Genomic DNA, 22,363 nt, shown 5'->3' on the forward strand with positions numbered 1-22,363 from the left:
TCATCTTATATCCGAGATACAATCCTTACTCTCATCCTGTCCCTGAGTGACAATCCTTGCTCTCATACCGTACACGAATCCTCTTGTCCTGCAACCAGGTACCAATCCTCACTCTAGCCCCGTAGCTAAATAACAATCCTCACTCTCACAGAACTGGGTAAAAATAGTGAGACATTCATCCCGTATCCGAACAACAATAGTCACTCTCATGTGCATACCCGAGTGAAAATCTTCACTTTCATCCCGTACCCGGGCAAAAATCCTCAACCTCATCCCATACCTGAGTATGGGACGGGCGGCACGGTAGCACAGTGGTTAGCACTGCCGTTTCACAGCGCCAGGGATACGGGTTCGATTCCCGGCATAAGTCAGTCTGTGTGGAGTTTGCACGTTCTCCCCGTGTCTGCGTTGGTTTCATCCGGGTGCTCCGGTTTCCTCCCACATTCTGAAAGACATGCTGGTTAGGTGCATTGACCCGAACAGGCGCCGGACTGTGGCGACTAGGAGAATTTCACAGTAACTTCATTGCAGTGTTAATGTAAGCCTTACTTGTGACTAATAAATGAACTTTGAGTAATAATCCACATGCTCATCCTGTACCTGAGTCTCAGAGAACTGAGTAAAATTCGTCACTCATTTCGTACCTGAATAACAATCCTCACTCTCATCCCGTACCCGAGTATCAATCCTCACTCTCATCCTGTACCCGAGTAACAACACTCACTCTCATCCTCTACCAGAGTAACAATCCCCACATTCGTCACGTACCTGAGTCACAATCCTCAACCTTGTCCCGTACTAACAATCCTCACTCTCATCCCATACCCGAGTAACAATCCTCACTCTCATCCTGCAGTTGAGTAGTAACCTTCACTGTCATCCTGCACCTGAGTAACAATACTCACTCTGATCCTGCACTGAGTAACAATCCTCTCTCATCCCGCACCTGAGTATCAATCCTCACTCTCATCGTGTACCTGAGTAACAATCCTCACCCTCTTCCTGTACCTGAGTAACAATGCTCAAACTCATCTCGTACTTGAGTAACTATCCTCGCTCTCACAGTCTACCCGAGTTACAATCCTCACTTTCATCCTGTATCTGTGTAACAATCCTCGCACTCGTCCCGCACCCGAGTAAGAATCCTCACTCTCATCCCGCACCCGAGTAACAATCCTCACTCTCGTACTGTATCTGCATAACAATCCTGACTCTCATCCCGCACCCGAGTAACAATCCTCACTCTCGTACTGTATCTGCATAACAATCCTGACACTCATCCCGCACCTGAGTAACAATCCTCACTCACGTCCCATCCCTGAGTAACAATCCTCACTCACGTCCCATCCCTGAGTAACAATCCTCACTCACGTCCCATCCCTGAGTAACAATCCTCACTCACGTTCCATCCCTGAGTAACAATCCTCACTCTCATCCTGTTCCCGAGTAACAATCCTCACTCTCATAGAACTGAGTAAAAATGGTGACTCTCATTGTGTACCTGAGTAACAATCCTCACTCTCATCCCATACCCAAGTAACAATCCTCATTCAAATCCCATATCTGAGTAACAACCCACACTCTCATCCTGTACCTGAGTAACAACCCTCACACTCGTCCCTCACCCGAGTACCAATCCTCACTCTCATCCCATACCTGAGGAACAATCTTCACTCTCATCCTGTACCGAAGTGGTCGGTGCAGACTCGATGGGCCGAATGGCCTCCTTCTGCACTGTAGGGTTTCTATGATTCTATGAAGTAACAATCCTCACTCTCATCCCGTACCTGTGTAAAAATCCTCACTCTCATCCTGTACCTCTGTAACAATCCTCACACACATCCTGGACCTGAGGAACAATCCTCACACTCGTCCCATACCCAAATAACAACATTCACACTCGTCCCGTATCCGGGTATCAATCCTCACTCTCATCCTCTATGAGAATAACAATCCTCACTCTCATCCCTCACTTGAGTAACAAGCCTCACACTACCTGTGTAACAATCCTCACTCTCATCATGTACCTGAGTAACAATCCTCACTCTCATCCCACATCCAAGTAACAACCCTCACTCTCATCCCGTACCCGGGTACCAATCCTCACTCTCATTCTCTACCAGAATAACAATCCTCACTCTCATTCTCTACCAGAATAACAATCCTCACTTTTGTTCTGTACCTGAGTATCAATCCTCACTCTCATCCTCTCCCAGAGTAACAATCCTTACTCTCATCCCATGCCTGAGTAATAAATCTCACTCTCATCCTGTACCTGAGTAACAATCCTCACTCTCAGCCCGTACCTGTGTAACAATCCTCACTCTCATGGCATTCCTGACTAACAATCCTCACTCTTGTCCTGTACCTGAGTCACTCTCATCACAGAATTGAGTAGAAATTGTGACTCGCATTCTGTACCTGAGTAACAATCCTCGTTCTCATTGCCTACCAGAGTAAAAATGCTTACACTCATCTCTATCTGAACGACAATAGTCACTCTCATCCCATATCTGGGTAACAATCCTCAATATCATCCCACACCTGAGTAACAATTCTCATTCTCATCATGTATCTGAGTAATAATCCTCACCCTCATCCCACACTTGAGTAACAAGCCTCACTCTCACCCCGTACCTGAGTAACAATCCTCACTCTCATCCCTTACCCGAGTATCACTCCTCATTCTCATCCTGTACCTGAGTAACAACACTCACTCTCATCCTATCTCTGTGTAACAATCCCTACTCTTGTTGCATACCCGAGTAACAGTCTTACTCTCCTACTGCATTTAAGTAGCAATTCTCACTCTCATCATGTACCTGAGTAACAATCCTCACTCTCTTCCTGCACCCGAGTGACAAAACTCCCACTCATCTGAGTAACAATGCTCACACTCATCCTGGTATTCGAGGAGCAATGCTCGCTCTCATACTCAACCCAAGTAACAATCCTCACTCTCATCCCATATCTGTGTAACAATCCTCACTCTCATCTCAAACCCGAGTAACAATGCCCACACTCATCCCATACCCGAGAAACAATCCTCACTCTCTTCCTGTGCCCAAGTGACAATGCTACCGTTCATCCCGTACCTGAGTAACAATGCTCCACTCAATGTGTACCCAAGTAATAATTCTCACTCTTATCCTGTACCCGAGAATCATCACTCTCATCATGTATCTGAGTAACAATACTCACTCTCATCCCGTACCGGAGTCGCAAGGCCTACTCTCATTGCGCACCCGAGTAACAATCCTCAATCTCATCACATACTCAAGTAACATTCCTCACTGTCATCCTGTACCTGAGTAACAATCCTCACTCTTATCCCGTACCCGAGTAACAATCCTTACTTTTATCCTATATCTGTGTAACACTCCTGACTCATCCTGTATTCGAGTAACAATCCTTACTCTCATCCTGTACCTCACTAACAATCCTCACTCTCATCATGTACCCGACTAACATCCCGTACCTGAGTAATAATTCACGCACTCATCCCGCACCTGAGTAGCAATGCTCACTCTCATCCCGTACCCGAGTTACAATCCTCATTCAAATCCCAAATCTGCGATTCAAGCTTTGAGTTAGGATGCTGTAGTTTATTCTTCCTGATCTTTCCATTCCTGCACTTTGTTACTAATCCTGCTTCCTTTGCAGCGTCAGTGTGTCCAATATGCTCTCAAGGCACGACCGCTAATGAGATATATTCCCAAGAACACATATCAGTATAAGGTATGGTACGTGGTGACTTCCTCATATTTTGAATACCTCATGTTCGCCCTCATCCTCCTCAACACCATCTGTCTTGGGATGCAGGTGAGTGTTTGTTCATTTAGTTTGTCTGTTCATTTTAATATGTATGTTGTGTACATAGATGTGTTTCTGGAGCACTGGGAATGGGTTTGGGGAATGTGTTGGGAGACTGAAGCGATTCAACCTCCAGCAGGAGGGAGCAGGATTGAATGCATTTGGGGAGCAAGTTTCCTTCAGTTCTGTAATGAAGTGTTCAGTGTGTGGATATCCTATTCTGCGGCAGTGCTGGGTTAACGATACATCTCAGTCTCAGCTATTTTTTCCAATGCTGGCTAAAGCAGCAATACACTACCTGTCACATAGAGTCACAGAGGTTTACAACATGGAACCTCGCCCTTCGGTCTAACTTGTCCATGCCACCCAGTTTTTACCATCAAACTAGTCCCAATTGCCTGTGTTTGGCCCATTTCCCTCCATAAGGGAGCATTAAGCATAGGTTAAAGAGATGTGTATTGTCTCCAGACAGGACAGCCAGCAAGTCCAGGAGGCAAGCTGGAGGGGTTACTGATAGTGTGACATAAACCCAACATCCCGGTTTAGGCCGTCCTCATGTGTGCGGAACTTGGCTATCAGTTTCTGCTCAGTGACTCTGAGCTTTCGTGTGTCGTGAAGGCCGCCTTGGAGAACGCTTACCCGAAGATCAGAGGCTGAATGCCCGTGACCACATTTCAGCGGAGGACGGCCTAAACCGGGATGTTGGGTTTATGTCACACTATCAGTAACCCCCACAGCTTGCCTCCTGGACTTGCTGGCTGTCCTGTATGGAGACAATACACATCTCTTTAACCTGTGCTTAATGCTCCCTCCACTCACATTGTCTGTATCTTTAAGACCTGGTTGGCTGTAGAGATTTGCATTCTAATCAGTATTCTGTAACTTCATTTTGTGTCTCTGTGCCCTGTTTGAGAGCAGATTTCCACTCCATCTGACAAAGGAGCAGCGCTCCGAAAGCGAATGGTATTTGCTACCAAATAAACCTGTTGGACTTTAACCTGGTGTTGTTAAAACTCTTACTGTGTTTACCTTAGTCCAACGCCGGCATCTCCACATCTATACAAGAAAGCCAGATACGATCTAAGGAGATCCATGAAAGATGCCAAAAGACAATACCGGACCAAGCTAGAGTCCCAGGCTAGCCACACCGACCCCTGTCGACTATGGAAAGGTCTGCAAGACATAACAAGCTATAAGATGAAGGCATGTAAAATCGCCGGCTCCAATACACCCCTCCCTGATGAGCTCAATGCATTCTACGCCCGTTTTGAGCAAGAGGTCAGCGAGAGCATGCCCTCCACCCTGGAAGCTCTGGATGAACCTGTATCTGGGGTCACCAATGCAGGTGTCAGAGCAGCTTTCTTGAAGGTCAATCCACGGAAAGCAACTGGCCCGGATGGGGTACCCGGACGTGCACTCAGATCCTGCGTGGATCAGCTGGCAGAGGTATTCACAGACATCTTCAACCTCTCTTTACAACAATCTGAGGTCCCTATCTACTTCAAGAAGATGGCCATCATCCTGGTACCTAAGAAAAACCAAGCAGCATGCCTTAATGACTATCGGCCGGTGGCTCTGACATCCATCATTATGAAGTGCTTCGAAAGGTTCGTCATGGCACGAATCAATTCCAGCCTCCCGGACTACCTGGATCCACTACAGTTTGCAACAGGTCCACAGCATTTGCCATTTCCCTGGACCTGCACTCAACCCTCAATCTCGATAACAAGGACACCTATGTTAGACTCCTATTTATTGACAACAGTTCAGCCTTCAACACTATTATTCCCATGAAACTCATCTCCAAACTCCGTGGCCTGGGCCTCGGCATCTCCCTCTGTGACTAGATCCTGAACTTCTTAGATCACAGGCCACAATCAGTGAGGATAAGCAACAACACCTCCTCTACGATCATCCTCAACACCGGTGCCCCACAAGGCTGTGTTCTCAGCCCCCTACTATACTCCTTATACACCTATGACCGTGTGGCCAAATTCCCCTCCAACTCGATTTTCAAGTTTGCTGACGACACCACAATGATGAGTCAAAGTACAGGAATGAGATAGAAAATCTGGAGAACTGATGCGGCAACAATAATCTCTCCCTCAATGTCAACAAAACGAAGGAGATTGTCATTGACTTCAGGAAGCGTAAAGGAGAACATGCCCCTGTCTACATCAATGGGGACGAAGTAGAAAGTGTCGAGAGCTTCAAGTTTTTAGGTGTCCAGATCACCAACAGCCTGTCCTGGTCCCCCCCATGCCAACACTATAGTTAAGAAAGCCCACCAACGCCTCTACTTTCTCAGAAGACTAAGGAAATTTGGCATGTCAGCTACGACTCTCACCAACTTTTACAGATGCACCATAGAAAGCATTCTTTCTTTCACAGCTTGGCATGGCTCCTGCTCTGTCCAAGACTTCATAGATTCATAGAAACCCTACAGTGCAGAAGGAGGCCATTCGGCCCATCGAGTCTGCACCGACCACAATCCCACCCAGGCCCTACCCCCACATATTTTTACCCACTAATCCCTCTAACCTACACATCCCAGGACTCTAAGGGGCAATTTTTAACCTGGCCAATCAACCTAACCCGCACATCTTTGGACTGTGGGAGGAAACCGGAGCACCCGGAGGAAACCCACGCAGACACGAGGAGAATGTGCAAACTCCACACAGACAGTGACCCGAGCCGGGAATCGAACCCGGGACCCTGGACCTGTGAAGCAGCAGTGCTAACCACTGTGCTACCGTGCCGCCCCTGCAAGGAACTACAAAAGGTCGTGAATGTAGCCCAATCCATCACACAAACCAGCCTCCCATCCATTCACTCTGTCAACACTTTCCGCTGCCTCGGCAAAGCAGCCAGCATAATTAAGGACCCCACGCATCCCGGACATTCTCTCTTCCACTTTCTTCCTTCTGGAAAAGATACAAAAGTCTGAGGTCACATACCAACTGACTCAAGAACAGCTTCTTCCCTGCTGCTGTCAGACTTTTGAATGGACTTACCTTGCATTAAGTTGATCTTTCTCTACACCTTAGCTATGACTGTAACACTACATTCTGCACTCTCTCGTTTCCTTCTCTATGAACGGTATCTTTTGTCTGTATAGTGCGCAAGAAACAATACTTTTCACTATATGTTTATATCTGACAATAATAAATCAAATCAAAGAAAGTGTAATCACAGGTGGACAGAGTGGTGAAGAAGGCATTCAGTATGCTTGGTTTCATTGGTTAGAACATTGAATACAGGAGTTGGGACGTCTTGTTGAAGTTGTATGAGACGTTGGTAAGGCCACACTTGGAATACTGTGTACAGTTCTGATCACCCTATTGTAGAAAGGATATTATTAAGCTAGAAAAAGTGCAGACAAGATTTACGAGGATGCTACCGGCACTTGATGGTTTGAGTTATAAGGAGAGGCTGGATAGACTGGGACTTTTTTCTCTGGAGTGTAGAAGGCTGAGGGGTGATCTTATAGAGGTCTATAAAATAATGAGGGGCATAGATCACCTAGATAGTCAATATCTTTTCCCAAAGGTAGGGGAGTCTAAAACTAGAGGGCATAGGTTTAAGGTGAGAGGGGAGAGATACAAAAGTGTCCAGAGGGGCAATTTTTTCACACACAGTGTCTGGAACAAACTGCCAGAGGTAGTAGTAGAGGCAGGTAAAATTTTGTCTTTTAAAAATCATTTAGACAGTTACAGGGGTAAGATGGGTATAGAGGGATATGGGCCAAATGCGGGCAACTGGGACTAGCATAGGGGTTTAAAAAAAAAGGCGGCTTAGACAAGTTGGGCCAAAGGGCCTGTTTCGATGCTGTAACCTCTATGACTTTAATATATATCAATGATTTGGTCGTGGGTCCCAAATATAACATTTCCAAGTTCACGGATGATACAAAGCTAGGTGGGAATGTGCTTTGTGGGGAAGATGTAAAGTGGCTACAGGAGGATTTGGACAGACTTAGTGAGTGGGCAAGAATATGGCAGATGGAATGTAATGTGGAAAAATGTGAGGTAATCCACTTTGGTAGAAGGAACAGATGTGCAAAGTATTTTCTGAATGGTAAGAAATTAGAAAGTGTAGATGTACAGAGGGACCTCGGTGTCCTTGTCCATAAATCACTCCAGGTGCAGCAAGCTATTAGGAAGGCTAATGGGGAATGTTAGCCTTTATCACAAAAGGATTTGAATACGGGGGTAGTGAGGTCTGCTTCAATTGTATAGAACCCTGGTTAGACCACACCTGGAGTAGTGTGTGCAGTTTTGGTCCCTTTACCTCAGAAAGGATGTTATTGCCATAGAGGGAGTGCAGCAAACTTGTTCCCAGGATGGTGGGACTGTCTTATGAAGAGAGATGAGGTAAACTGGGCCTGTATTCCCCAGAGTTTTGAAGAATGAGAGGTGATCTCATTGAAACCTACAAAATACTTAAAGGAATAGACAGGATAGATGCCGAAGGGAAGCTCAGTGGTTTGCACTGCCAGGTTCAGGACCCAGGTTCAGTTCTGGCCTTGTGTCATTATCTGCGTGGGGTCTGCACAATCTTCCCGTGTCTGTGTGGGTTTAACCCAGGTGCTCCGGTTTCCTCCCACAGTCCAAAAATGTGCGGGTTAGGTTAAGTGGACATGCTGAATTGTCCCTTTGTGTCAGGGGGATGAGCAGGTAAATACATGGGGTCACGTGGATAGTGCCTGGTGGGATTGTTGTCAATGTGGGCTCGATGGGCCAAATGGCCTCCTGCACTGTAGGGATTCTCTGATTCTATGAAGATGTGCCCATTGGTTGGGGAGTCAATTTCAAAATAACTGGGGTGCCACTTAAGACCAAGATGAGGAGAATGAAGAGTGGTTCAATGGAGAGTGCAGGAGGGCATGCCAGGAACAACACAAGGCATAGCTAAAAATGAGGTGTCAACTCGGTGAAGCTACCAAACAGGACTACTTGCATGCCAAATGGCAAAAACAGCAAGTCTTAGACAGAGCTAAGCAATCCCACAGCCAGCGGATCAGATCTAAGCTCTGCAGTCCTTCCTCATCCAGTCGTGAATGGTGGTGGACAAATAAACAACTCCTGGAGGAGGCTCCACAGATATCCCCATCCTCAATGATGGAGGACCCCAGCACATCAGTGCAAAAGATAAGGCTGAAGTATCCGCAGCAATATTCAGCCAGAAGTACCGATTGGATGATCCATCTCGGCCTCCTCCGGTGGTCCCCAGCATCTCTGACACCAATCTCCAGCCAATTCGATTCACTTCACGTGATATCAAGAAACGATTGGAGGCACTGGATACTGCAAAGGCAATGGGCCCTGATAACATTCCGGCAATAGAATTGAAGACTTGTGCTCCAGAACTTACCACTCCCCTTGCCAAGCTCTTCCAGCACAATTGCAACACTGGCATCTACCCAATAATGTGGAAAATTGCTGAGGTATGTCCTGTATATAAAAAGCAGGAAAAATCCAACTCAGCCAGTTACCACCCAATCAGTCCATTCTCGATCATCAATAAAGTGGTGAAAGGGGTCATCAACAGTGCTATCAAGCAGTACATGCTCAGCAATAACCTGCTCAGTGACGCCCAGTTTGGGTTTCATCAGGGTTACTCAGCTCCTGACCTCATTACAGCCTTGGTTCAAACATGGGCAAAAGAGCTGAATTCCAGAGGTGAGATGAGAGTGACTGCCATTGACATCAAGGTCATATTCGACAGAGCGTGCCATCAACTGGAATCAATGGGTATCATTGGGCAAACTCTCCGCTGGCTGGAGTCATACCTGATACATAGGAAGATGGTTGTGGTTATGGAGGGTCAGTCATCTCAGCTCTAGAACATCTCTGCAGGAGTCCCTCAGGGTAGTGTCCTAGACCCAGCAATCTTTAGCTGCTTCATCAATGACCTTCCTTCCGTCATAAGGTCAGAAGAGGGGATGTTCGCCGATGATTGCATAATGTTTAGCACCATTCATGACTCCTCAGATACTGAAGCAGTCCATGTTAGGGCGGCACGGTAGCACAGTGGTTAGCACTGCTGCTTCACAGCTCCAGGGTCCCGGGTTCGATTCCCGGCTCGGGTCACTGTCTGTGTGGAGTTTGCACATTCTCCTCGTGTCTGCGTGGGTTTCCTCCGGGTGCTCCGGTTTCCTCCCACAGTCCAAAGATGTGCGGGTTAGGTTGATTGGCCAGGTTAAAAACTGTCCCTGAGATGCGTAGTTAGAGGGATTAGCGGGTAAATATGTGGGGGTAGGGCATGGGTGGGATTGTGGTCGGTGCAGACTCGATGGGCTGAATGGCCTCCTTCTGCACTGTAGGGTTTCTATGATCTAAATGCAACAAGATCTGGACAATATCCAGGCTTGGGCTGACAAGTAGCAGGTAACATTCACGCCACACAAATGCCAGGCAATGACTATCAGCAAAAAGAGACATTCTAACCACTGCCCCTTGACATTCAGTGGTGTTACCATCACTGAATTCCCAATTGTCAACATCCATGTGGTTATCGTTGACCAGAAACTCAACTGGACTTACCATATAAACACAGTGGCTACAAGAGCAGGTCAGAGGCTAGGAATACTGCAGCGAGTAACTCACCTCCTGATTCCCCAAAGCATATCCCCATCTACAAGGCACAAGTCAGGAGTGTGATGGAATACTCCCCACTTGCCTGGATGGGTGCAGCTCCAACAACACTCAAGAAGCTTGACACCATCCAGGACAAAGCAGACCGCTTGATTGGAACCACATCCACAAACATTCAAACCCTCCACCACCGATGCTCAGTAGCAGCAGTGTGTACTAACTACAAGATGCACTGCAGCAATTCACCAAAGATCCTTAGACAGCACCTTCCAAACCCATGACCACTTCCATCTAGAAGGATAAGGGCAGCAGATATATGGGAACACCACCACCTGCAAGTTCCCCTCCAAGCCACTCAATGTCCTGACTTGGAAATATATCGCCGTTCCTTCGCAGTCGCTGGGTCAAAATCCTGGAATTCCATCCCTGATGGCACCGTGGGCCAACCCACACCACATGGACTGCAGCGATTCAAGAATGCAGCTCACCACCACCTTCTCAAAGGCAACTAGGGATGGGCAATAAATGCCAGCCAGCGAAGCCCATGTCCCACGAATGAATAAAAAAAAAACACAGAAGGTTGTGAATCTTTGGAATTCTCTACCCCAGAGGGCTGTGGAAGCTCAGTCACTGAGTGTGTTTGAAGCAGAGATTGATAGATTTCTGATGGACAATCATGAATAGCAGAGCGGGTTGGATCGGCGGAATTGTCTACCCTTGTCCCTATGTTCCTAGCTGGGGTTCAGGGTGAGAGCGAGGTGAGGGTGAGAGTCAGGGATCGGGGCGAGGGTGAGAATGAGAGTCGGATGAGGGTGTAGGACGGGGGTCAGGGTGACGAATCAAGTTGTGGATTGAGGATGTGTGGAGATCAGGTTGTGGGTGAGGGTTGAATCTTATGGTGTGCTTGGAGCGAGGGTGAGGGTGAGGTGAAGGTTAGCGTGAGGGTCATAAATTGGGGTCATGGTCAGATTTCTGCAAGGGAGTGGGAGTTGGGTGAGAATCAGAGATTGGGTTGAAAGTCAGTCTGGACTCAGTGTGCAAGTAGGTGGGTGAGGTTGGGGATCAGATGATGGTGAGGATGAGCTTGCGGTATGATGGAGGGCGTTGTGAATTGAACTTACTGTATGTTTATCCACAGCACTATGAACAGTCGGAGGAGATGAACCAGTTATCGGACATGTTGAATGTGGTTTTCACTGGGCTCTTCGCACTGGAAATGGTTTTTAAACTCTGTGCTTTCAAAGCAAAAGTAAGTGTGACCCTGACTGTTGAAGTTTTTCAGAGACCTATGTATTATGCTGGCTTTCATGTGAGCGATTTCTTTTTATTAATCACAGCTCAGCAAACACAAAGAACTCACGGAGACAGTCACTTTCGCGAAAGAATTATTGCCCAGGCTTGGTCCACACGCATAGGAGAACAATTTGGGGAAGCCCAAATTATTCTAAACTGCATTGTTATCAGTATTACAATTATACATTCTTCAAAAATCATTTGCCCGCCTCTTTAGTTCATTCTAGCCAGACATGAGCCAATCATTTTAGTATGAATCATTTACGTTGGCCAATAACATTCTACTCTCTGGCAGTCTGAGAATACATAGGTCAGTTGAATCTGAAAGTTCTTGCCCACTGTCTCCAAGCAATCCCAATACATCGGTCCATAGAGTCCACTTAGCAACCCCTTATCAAGAAAGTTGAATTATTCTATTCATTCTACTGTCTGGGAAGCTTGTATTTTTTTAAAGCCCACACTCAGTCGCTGTAAGAATGTGGTTCTTCTTGTTCAGCTGTATCCCATCATGCCTTAGAGTGTCATTAGCCAAGGTGCGTGCTTTAATACAGAGTATAATATGTTTTCAAAAAATACATGTTTAAATTCTCTAACAGTGGTCATGTGTTTCTGTGCAAACCGTACCTTTGTAACTCCAGGGGGAGGGATTCTCCTACCCCGCTGCACTAATTTTCTAATGCAGCGGGGTGGGAAAATCTCATGGCCAAGCATGTGCGGGATTCGCGCATGCATTCCTGCCGTGCGCACCATCTCCCAGCGCTGGATTTCAAGCACCATCAGATCCGCGCTCAAAACCAGCAGGAAGACCAGATAAGTAATTTAAATCTTTATTTATATCTAATTTTAATGGAATTAGCGGACCATGGACTGAGTTCTCCCGGCCTGCCTATGGGGGTGTCTGCACTGTTGGGGTGGGGAGGCTGGAGATCTGGGCAGTCCAGGACTTGGGGAGAGGGGCAGTGGTCAAGGCTGGCCCAGGAATGGCCAGGAGAGGGCTGCGATCGGGCTGTGGGAGGGTTGGGGGGCAGCACTGTGGAGGTCCCAGGCTGGCCAGCAATTGAGCTGGCCAGCAAATGGGAGGCTGACAGTTCAGGATCACTGTGCATGCGCAGAGGCCTGCTGGTTTCAGCCTCCTGGGCAGGAAGAGGCCCTGCCCCCTGAAATCTAATGATATTCATGCTGGTGACCTCTGCAGTGCACAGAGTGTGGGAGATTCTAGTCTGAACTCCCACTGAGAAAAACAGTGTGAATTACTCCAGTTGTCCTGTGAATTCAACACTTAGAATTTTTTTGGGAGAATTCCACCCCAGGTATTTTGTATTCTTTCTATACTATATTCACTCTAAATTAGTCTATCTCCAATTATTAGTCTTTGTAGTCCCAGGTTATCATTACCTCTCTAACACCGACTGAAATGAATAATTGGAATAATACAAAGCACATTGTGGTAGTTACCGTGGCAATAGAGGCATAGGAAAGTGATGGTGCAAAAAAACTCCCATCGTGTCTGCACTGGCTTGAAATGAGAAAAACCCACTTTCCAGCACCTGGTCTGTAGTCTCGCAGGTTCCAGCACTTCAGATAGAGATCCAGGTACCGTTTTTAAATGAATTCAATGTTTCAAACACAACCACCAACTTGGGAAGTGAATTCCAGACACGCACCACCCTCGAGGTGAAAAAGCTTTTCCTCATGTTCCCTCTGATCCTTTTATCTGGTAATTGAAACAAGTCTTTTCTATCTACCCTTTCAAAGCCCCTCATAATTTTGTACACCTCCATTAGGTCACCCCTCTGCCTCTTTTTTTCATTCTTTCATGAGATGTGAGGGGCACTGGCTGGGCCAGTATTTGTTTCCTATCCCTAATTACCCTTAAACTGAGGGCAGTTACAAGTCAGTTTGTGGGTCTGAAGTCACATTAGGTCAGACCAGGTGAGGACAGCAGATTTCCTTCCCTCGAGGGCACCAGGATTTTGCGACAATCGACAATGGTCATCATGAGACTTTTAGTTCTAGATTTTTATTGGATTCAAATTTCACCATCTGCTCTGGTGGGATTTGAACCCGGGTCCCCAGTTACTCTGGGTAACTAACTTATTAGACCAGTGACAATACCACTAGAGCACCGACTCTGTTCGAAGGAAAACAACCCGAGCCTATTCAATCTCTTCTCATAGCTACAGTTTTCAAGCCCTGGCAACATTCTTGTCAGTCTCCCTGTACTCTCTCCAGAGCAATTGTGTTCTTGCTGCAATATAATCATAACTATCCACAAAATTCCAGCTGTGGCCTAACCAGCATTTTGTTTCAGCGTTACATCTTTGCTTTTGTACTCAATACTTCACTCAATAAAAGAAAGTGTTCAAAATGCTTTCTTTACCAATTTATCGACCTGTCCTGCCACCTTCAGGAATCTGTGGACATTCACACTAAAGTTTCTCACTTGGGCGGCACATTGGTTAGCACTGCTGCCTCACAGCGCCAGGAACCCAGGTTCAATTCCAGCTTCGGGTCGCTGACTGTGTGGAGTTTGCACGTTCTCCCTGTGTTTGCGTGGGTTTCCTCCGGGTGCTCTGGTTTCCTCCCACAGTTTGAAAAACAGGCCAGTTAGGTGCATTGGCCATGCTAAATTCTCCCTCAGTGTATCTGAACAGGCGCTGAAGTGTGGCAACTTGGGGATTTTCACAGAAACTTCATTGCAGTGATAATGTAAGCCTACTTGTGGCACTAATAAATAAACTTCAAACACTCAACCCTCTCAATAGTTTCCCATTTATTGAGTGTTCCCTTGGTATGTTTGCTGTCACTTTTCCAGATTGAATTCCATTTGCCACTTCTCTGCCCACTCAACCAAACCATTGATATAGAACATAGAACATAGAACATAACAGCGCAGAACAGGCCCTTCGGCCCACGATGTTGCACCGACCAGTTAAAAAAAAAAACTGTGACCCTCCAACCTAAACCAATTTCTTTTCGTCCATGAACCTATCTACGGATCTCTTAAACGCCCCCAAACTAGGCGCATTTACTACTGATGCTGGCAGGGCATTCCAATCCCTCACCACCCTCTGGGTAAAGAACCTACCCCTGACATCGGTTCTATAACTACCCCCCCTCAATTTAAAGCCATGCCCCCTCGTGCTGGATTTCTCCATCAGAGGAAAAAGGCTATCACTATCCACCCTATCTAAACCTCTAATCATCTTATATGTTTCAATAAGATCCCCTCTTAGCCGCCGCCTTTCCAGCGAAAACAATCCCAAATCCCTCAGCCTCTCCTCATAGGATCTCCCCTCCATACCAGGCAACATCCTGGTAAACCTCCTCTGCACCCTCTCCAAAGCCTCCACATCCTTCCTGTAATGTGGGGACCAGAACTGCACACAGTACTCCAAGTGCGGCCGCACCAGAGTTGTGTACAGTTGCAACATAACGCTACGACTCCTAAATTCAATCCCCCTACCAATAAACGCCAAGACACCATATGCCTTCTTAACAACCTTATCTACTTGATTCCCAACTTTCAGGGATCTATGCACACATACACCTAGATCCCTCTGCTCCTCCACACTATTCAAAGTCCTCCCGTTAGCCCTATACTCAACACATCTGTTATTCCTACCAAAGTGAATTACCTCACACTTCTCCGCATTAAACTCCATCCGCCACCTCTCGGCCCAACTTTGCAACCTGTCTAAGTCTTCCTGCAAACTACGACACCCTTCCTCACTGTCTACCACACCACCGACTTTGGTGTCATCAGCAAATTTGCTAATCCACCCAACTATACCCTCATCCAGATCATTAATAAATATTACAAACAGCAGTGGCCCCAAAACAGATCCCTGAGGTACACCACTTGTAACCGCACTCCATGATGAATATTTACTATCAACCACCACCCTCTGTTTCCTATCCGCTAGCCAATTCCTGATCCAATTTCCTAGATCACCCCCAATCCCATACATCTGCATTTTCTGCAGAAGCCTACCATGGTGAACCTTATCAAACGCCTTACTAAAATCCATATATACCACGTCCACTGCCTTGCCCCCATCCACCTCCTTGGTCACTTTCTCAAAAAACTCAATAAGGTTAGTAAGGCACGACCTACCTGCCACAAAACCATGCTGACTATCACCTATCAATTCATTACTCTCCAAATAACTATAAATCCTATCCCTTATAATTTTTTCCAACATCTTGCCGACAACAGAAGTGAGACTCACCGGTCTATAATTCCCGGGGAAGTCTCTGTTCCCCTTCTTAAACAATGGGACAACATTCGCTAACCTCCAATCTTCTGGTACTATACCAGAGGCCAACGACGACCTGAAGATCAGAGCCAGAGGCTCTGCAATCACTTCTCTTGCCTCCCAGAGAATCCTTGGATAAATCCCATCCGGACCAGGGGATTTATCTATTTTCAGACCCTCCAGAATATCCTGCACATCCTCCTTATCAACTGTAATACTGTCTATTCTACTCCCTTGCAACCCAGTGTCCTCCTCAGCTATATTCATGTCCCCTTGCGTGAACACCGAAGAGAAATATTGGTTCAATGCTTCACCAATCTCCTCCGGTTCCACACATAACTTCCCTCTGCCATCTATAACTGGCCCTAAACTTGCCCTAACCAACCTTCTGTTCTTGACATACCTATAGAACGCCTTAGGATTCTCTTTAACCCTATCCGCCAAAGTCTTCTCATGTCCCCTTTTAGCCCTTCTAAGCTCGCTCTTCAACTCCCTCTTAGCCAATCTAAAGCTTTCTAGTGCACTACCCGAGTGCTCACGTCTCATCCGAACATAAGCCTCCTTTTTCTTTTTAACCAACAAAGAAACTTTTTTGGTGCACCACGGTTCCCTAGCCCTACCAATTCCTCCTAGCCTGACAGGGACATACCTATCACAGACTCGCAGTAGCTGCTCCTTGAAAAAACTCCACATGTCGGACGTTCCCAGTCCCTGTAATCTCCTAGTCCAACCTATGTTTCCTAATTCTCTCCTAATAGCCTCATAATTACCCTTCCCCCAGCTAAAACCATTGGCCCGAGGTTCATGCCTATCCCTTTCCATCACTAAGGTGAACGTAACCGAATTGTGGTCACTATCACCAAAATGCACACCAACTTCCAAGTCTAGCACCTGGTCTGGCTCATTTCCCAGCACCAGATCCAATATAGCCTCACCTCTAGTTGGCCTGTCTACATACTGAGTCAAAAAACCTTCCTGCACGCTTTGAACAAAAACTGACCCCTCTAACGAGCTAGAGCTATAACAATTCCAGTCAATATTAGTCAAGTTAAAATCCCCCATAACAATTGCCCTATTACTTTCACTCCTAAGCAGGATTGACTCCGCAATCCTTTCCTCAACCTCTCTAGAACTTTTAGGAGGTCTATAAAAGACTCCCAACAGGGTGACCTCTCCTCTCCTATTTCTAATCTCCGCCCATACTACCTCAACAGATAAGTCCTCATCAAACCTCCTCTCTGACACTGTGATACAATCTCTGACCAATAATGCTACCCCTCCCCCTCTTCTACCTCCTTCCCTACTTCGACTAAAACATTTGAACCCCGGGACCTGCAGCATCCATTCCTGCCCCTGCTCTATCCAGGGGCAGGAATATCATTATGGAGTCGACAGCTACCCTCTTCACTATCAACTACACGGTCAATTCTTGTGTCACCTGTAAACTTCCCAATCATGTGTCCCATGAGTCCAAATCATTTAACAAACAGCAAGGGCTCCAACACTGAGTCCTGTGGAACACCACAGGAAATCGCTTTCCATTCACAAAAACATCCATCGATCATTACCCTTTGTTTTGTGTCACTGAGCCAATTTTGGATACAGCCCACTACCTTCCTCTGTATCCCATGAGATCTCACTTTTCTAACCAGTCAAAGCCTTACATAACATCCACTACACTCCCCTCATCAATCCTTGTTATTTCCTCAAAAAATTCTATTCAGCTGGTAAGACACGATCTTTCACGAGAAAACCATGCTGTCTCACCCTGATTAATCGTGTCCTTCAAAGTGATAGTTTATCCTGTGCCTCAGAATTGTTTTTAATAATTTGCCCTCCACTGAAGTGAAACTGACCAGTCTATAGTTTTCTGGCCTATTTCCCGCAGCCTTTTTAAATAATGGTACAATATCCGCAGAGCTCCAACCCTCTGGCCTGATTGGAAAATAATCTTCAGAGCGTCCATTGCTTCCTCCCTAGCATCCTTCAATAGCAAATGATACCATTCAACTGGCCTGATTGATTTATCCACCTTCAAGGATGCCAGTCCCTCCAATACTTCCTCTCTCATTTTGCTTATCATATCTAATATTTCATACTCTTCCTCTTTAACTGGAATGTCGGCATCATCCCTTTCCATAGTGAAGACAGAGACAAAGTACCAAGGTACTCATTGAGATCTCTGCCCACATCCTCTGCATCAACTCAAAAGGTACCATGTACATTTATGATAGGCCCTAACATTTCCTTAGTTATTCTCTTGCTCTTAATGTGTTGGTCAAACATTTCAAGATTTTCTTTGATTTTACCTGCCAGTACTTTTTGTATCCTCTTTTTGCTTTCCTAATTTCCATTTTCACATCACACTGTGCATTCTACACTCCTCAAGGCTTTCCACAGTATTAAGTATTTTGTGACTGTCATAAACGTTCTTTTCCTCCTTTATCTTGGGCTGTATGCTTCTGGATAACCAGGGGGCTCTAAATTTGGCAGGACCATCATTTTTGGGTGGCATGGTGGCACTGGTTGGCACTGCTGCCTCACAGTGCCAGGGACCCAGGTTCGATTCCACCCTCGGGTGACTTTGTGTGGAGTTTGCACATTCTCCGGTTTTCTCCGGGTGCTCCGGTTTTCTCCCACATACCAAAGATGTGCAGGTTAGGTGGATTGGCATGATAAATTGTCCCTTAGTGTCAGGGGGATTAGCAATGTAAATGCATGGGGATAGGGCCTGTGTGGGCTAGTTGTTGGTGCTGGCTCAATCAGCTGAATGGCTTCCTTCTGCATGATGTGGAGATGCCGGCGTTGGACTGGGGTAAACACAGTAAGAAGTTTAACAACACCAGGTTAAAGTCCAACAGGTTTATTTGGTAGCAAAAGCCACACAAGCTTTCGGAGCTCCAAGCCCCTTCTTCAGACGAGTGGGAGTTCTGTTCACAAACAGGGCATATAAAGACACAAACTCAATTTACATGAATAATGGTTGGAATGCGAATACTTACAGCTAATTTCCTTCTGCACTGCAGGGATTCTATGATTCTTTGTGGGAACGTGTCTACACTGTGCCTGTAGAATTTCACTTTTGAATACCTCCCACTGATTTGACAGTGTTTCCTTCTAAAAGCTTCATCCGTTCCACTCTTGCCAGCTCATGTCTCAGCTTTGTAAAATTTGTCTTCTGCCAATTTAGAACTTTTACTCCAGTTCTCTCTTTGTCCTTTTCCATGAGGATGTTAAATCTCACTATCTCCAAAATGATTCCCTACTGCTCCTTCATCCACTTGTCCATCTTCATTTCCTAAAACTAAATTTAGAATTGCAGCCTCTCTCCTTGGGCTTGCTGAGTGCTAACTAAAAAAGCTCTCTTGAATGCGTTTTGTAATTAAATGCAGGAGTTGGGACGTCTTGTTGAGGTTGTACAAGACGTTGGTAAGGCAACACTTGGAATACTGTGTACAGTTCTGGTGACCCTATTATAGAAAGGATATTATTAAACGAGAAAGAGTGCAGAAGAGATTTACTAGGATGCTACCCGGACTTGATGGTTTATAAGGAGAGGTTGGATAGACTGAGACTTTTTTCTCTGGAGTGTAGAGTGATCTTACAGAGGTCTATAAAATAATGAGGGGCATAAATCAGCGAGATAGTCATATCTTTTCCCAAAGGTAGGGGAGTCTATAACTAGAGGGCATAGGTTTAAGTTGAGAAACGAGAGATACAAAAGTGTCCAGGGGAGCAATTTTTTCACACAGAGGGTGGTGACTGTCTGGAACAAGCTACCAGAGATAGTAATAGAGGCAGGTACAATTTTGTCTTTTAAAAAGCATTTAGACAGTTACATGGGTAAGATGGGTACAGAGGGATATGGGCGGCATGGACAAGTTGGACTGAAGTGCCTGTTTCTATGCTGTAAACCTCTATGACTCTATAATGCAGTTCAGGACTTTTGCAGCGTCTGCGCTCTGCAAACTGTCCGTATCCCAGTTGATATCAGGATAGTTGAAGTCCCCAACCATTGCGACCCTATTGTTTTTGCTCTCAGAAATCTGTCCACATATTTGCTCTTCTAATTCCCTGCCACTATTTGGGCGTTTAGTGCAGTCCTGGCAGTGTGGCTGCCCCTTTTTTACTTCTGAGCTCAACCCGTATGGCCTCATTGATGCTTCATTTCATATATCCTCCTCACAGATTTAATTGATTCTTTCATCAAAAATGCTACACCCTCATCATCTTATCCCCCACCCTATTCTGCCTGAAAACTCTATATCCAGGGAAATTTGCCCCTTCTTAAGCCACGTTTCTGTTGTAGTGATGATATCATGCTGCCATGTGTCCATCTAGGTCCTCAGCTCATGGTTTTATTTGCTTCAACCTTTTCCCATGCCAAAATCCTGTGCTGTACGCCTTTTAACCTGTGTTCCTTCTGTCTTTCAGAGTCACTAATTAATTCTGCAACTCCTGTTCCCCCTGCTCTGAATTTGCCCTCAGGTTCCCATCCCTTCCATCGATCTCATTTAAATCCCTCCAAGAGCATGAGCAATTCTCCCTGCCAGGATATTCATCCCAGTTGTGTTCAGGTGTCGGCTGTCCAGCTTGCACAGGTCCCACCTTCCCCAGAACCGGTCCCAATGTTTCAAATCTGTTACCCTCCCTCCTACACCAGCTTTCCAGCCACACCACTCAATTCCCCTATTTCTATGCTCACTTGCACGTCGGATTGGGAGTGATTCTGAGATTACTGCTTTAGAGTCATGTTTTTTAATCTCCTTCCCAGCTTCCTAAGGTCTGCTTTCAAGGCCTCATCCCCTTTCCTACCTGAGTTATTGGTGCCAACGTGGACATGACCTCTGGCTGTTCACCCTCCCCCAGAAGAATGTCCTGTAGTTACTCTGTAACATCCTTTACCCTGGCACCAAGGAGGCAACATACTGTTATGTTCTGGCTATTACGGCATTGTCAAGAGATTTCAGGCTTTGTTATTTATTGATGAGAGAAACTTATGTATAAGGGGTTTGCAGCGCTGGGCAATTCCAGTCTTTACATCTTTACTACATGGCTGCCAGATGATTCTGCCTGAGAGAGGACACTACCCCCTGATGTGATCATTCACTTTGTTTCCATTGCTCCCTCAGGTCAGGTGACTCACTTCTTATAGAGGCAGGTACATACATTCATCCTCCCCTCTTGTACAGCAGAGCCCCCTGCTTGACCACACACTTGGTTCTGATTGCACTAATCAGAGGAACCAACACAGAAACATAGCAAGTAGGAGCAGAAGTAGCCACTCAGCCCTTCGAGCCTTCACTAGGCTGATATCAGGGTTGGCAGGACTGTCCTAGGATGAGAGGTTGGTTTGACTGGGCCTGTATTCACGAGAGTTTAGAGCCTTCTCCGCCATTCAATATGATCAAGGATATAAGCAATTGGGGCTCGTACTGGGGAAGGTGTGACCTCTATGAGAAGGATGGTCTACACCTTAATCAGAAGGGGACCAATATCCTGGGGGGTAAATTTGCTAAGGCCATGCAAGGAGGTTTAAACTGATTCGGGGGGGGGGAGGGATCCTGAGTAGTGGGGCTGAAAGTGAGGGATGCATGGATGGGGACTGCAATGCACGGCATTGCAGAGGTGGGGTGGAGCAGGGTTTGAAATGTGTATACTTCAATGCCAGGAGTATTCGCAATAAAGTGGGTGAACTTGCAGCGTGGATCAGTACCTGGGACTTCGATGTTGTGGCTATTTCAGAGACATGGATAGAGCAGGGGCAGGAATGGATGCTGCAGGTCCCGGGGTTCAAATGTTTTAGTCGAAGTAGGGAAGGAGGTAGAAGAGGGGGAGGGGTAGCATTATTGGTCAGAGATTGTATCACAGTGTCAGAGAGGAGGTTTGATGAGGACTTATCTGTTGAGGTAGTATGGGCGGAGATTAGAAATAGGAGAGGAGAGGTCACCCTGTTGGGAGTCTTTTATAGACCTCCTAAAAGTTCTAGAGAGGTTGAGGAAAGGATTGCGGAGTCAATCCTGCTTAGGAGTGAAAGTAATAGGGCAATTGTTATGGGGGATTTTAACTTGACTAATATTGACTGGAATTGTTATAGCTCTAGCTCGTTAGAGGGGTCAGTTTTTGTTCAAAGAGTGCAGGAAGGTTTTTTGACTCAGTATGTAGACAGGCCAACTAGAGGTGAGGCTATATTGGATCTGGTGCTGGGAAATGAGCCAGACCAGGTGCTAGACTTGGAAGTTGGTGTGCATTTTGGTGATAGTGACCACAATTCGGTTACGTTCACCTTAGTGATGGAAAGGGATAGGCATGAACCTCGGGCCAGTGGTTTTAGCTGGGGGAAGGGTAATTATGAGGCTATTAGGAGAGAATTAGGAAACATAGGTTGGACTAGGAGATTAC

At 46.2% G+C, this 22,363-nt stretch overlaps 1 protein-coding gene across 6 annotated transcripts in view; it reads left to right on the forward strand.

Moving 5' to 3' along the window:
* LOC144511902 (voltage-dependent L-type calcium channel subunit alpha-1S-like) overlaps positions 1–22,363 on the forward strand; it is an 841,603-nt gene that overhangs the window by 317,012 nt on the left and 502,228 nt on the right. For all 6 annotated transcript variants that reach the window (XR_013500922.1, XR_013500923.1, XM_078242345.1 and 3 more), the window contains exons 25-26: positions 3,664–3,822; positions 11,548–11,658. Coding sequence is in view for 4 of the 6 variants with exons in the window: in XM_078242345.1 (XP_078098471.1) it covers positions 3,664–3,822; positions 11,548–11,658 (270 nt within the window). In the remaining 2 variants the exon portion in view is untranslated. The remainder of the gene's footprint in view (positions 1–3,663; positions 3,823–11,547; positions 11,659–22,363) is intronic.

The sequence above is a fragment of the Mustelus asterias genome, chromosome 25 (genome assembly GCF_964213995.1).
Source record: "Mustelus asterias chromosome 25, sMusAst1.hap1.1, whole genome shotgun sequence".
Taxonomy (NCBI): domain Eukaryota; kingdom Metazoa; phylum Chordata; class Chondrichthyes; order Carcharhiniformes; family Triakidae; genus Mustelus; species Mustelus asterias.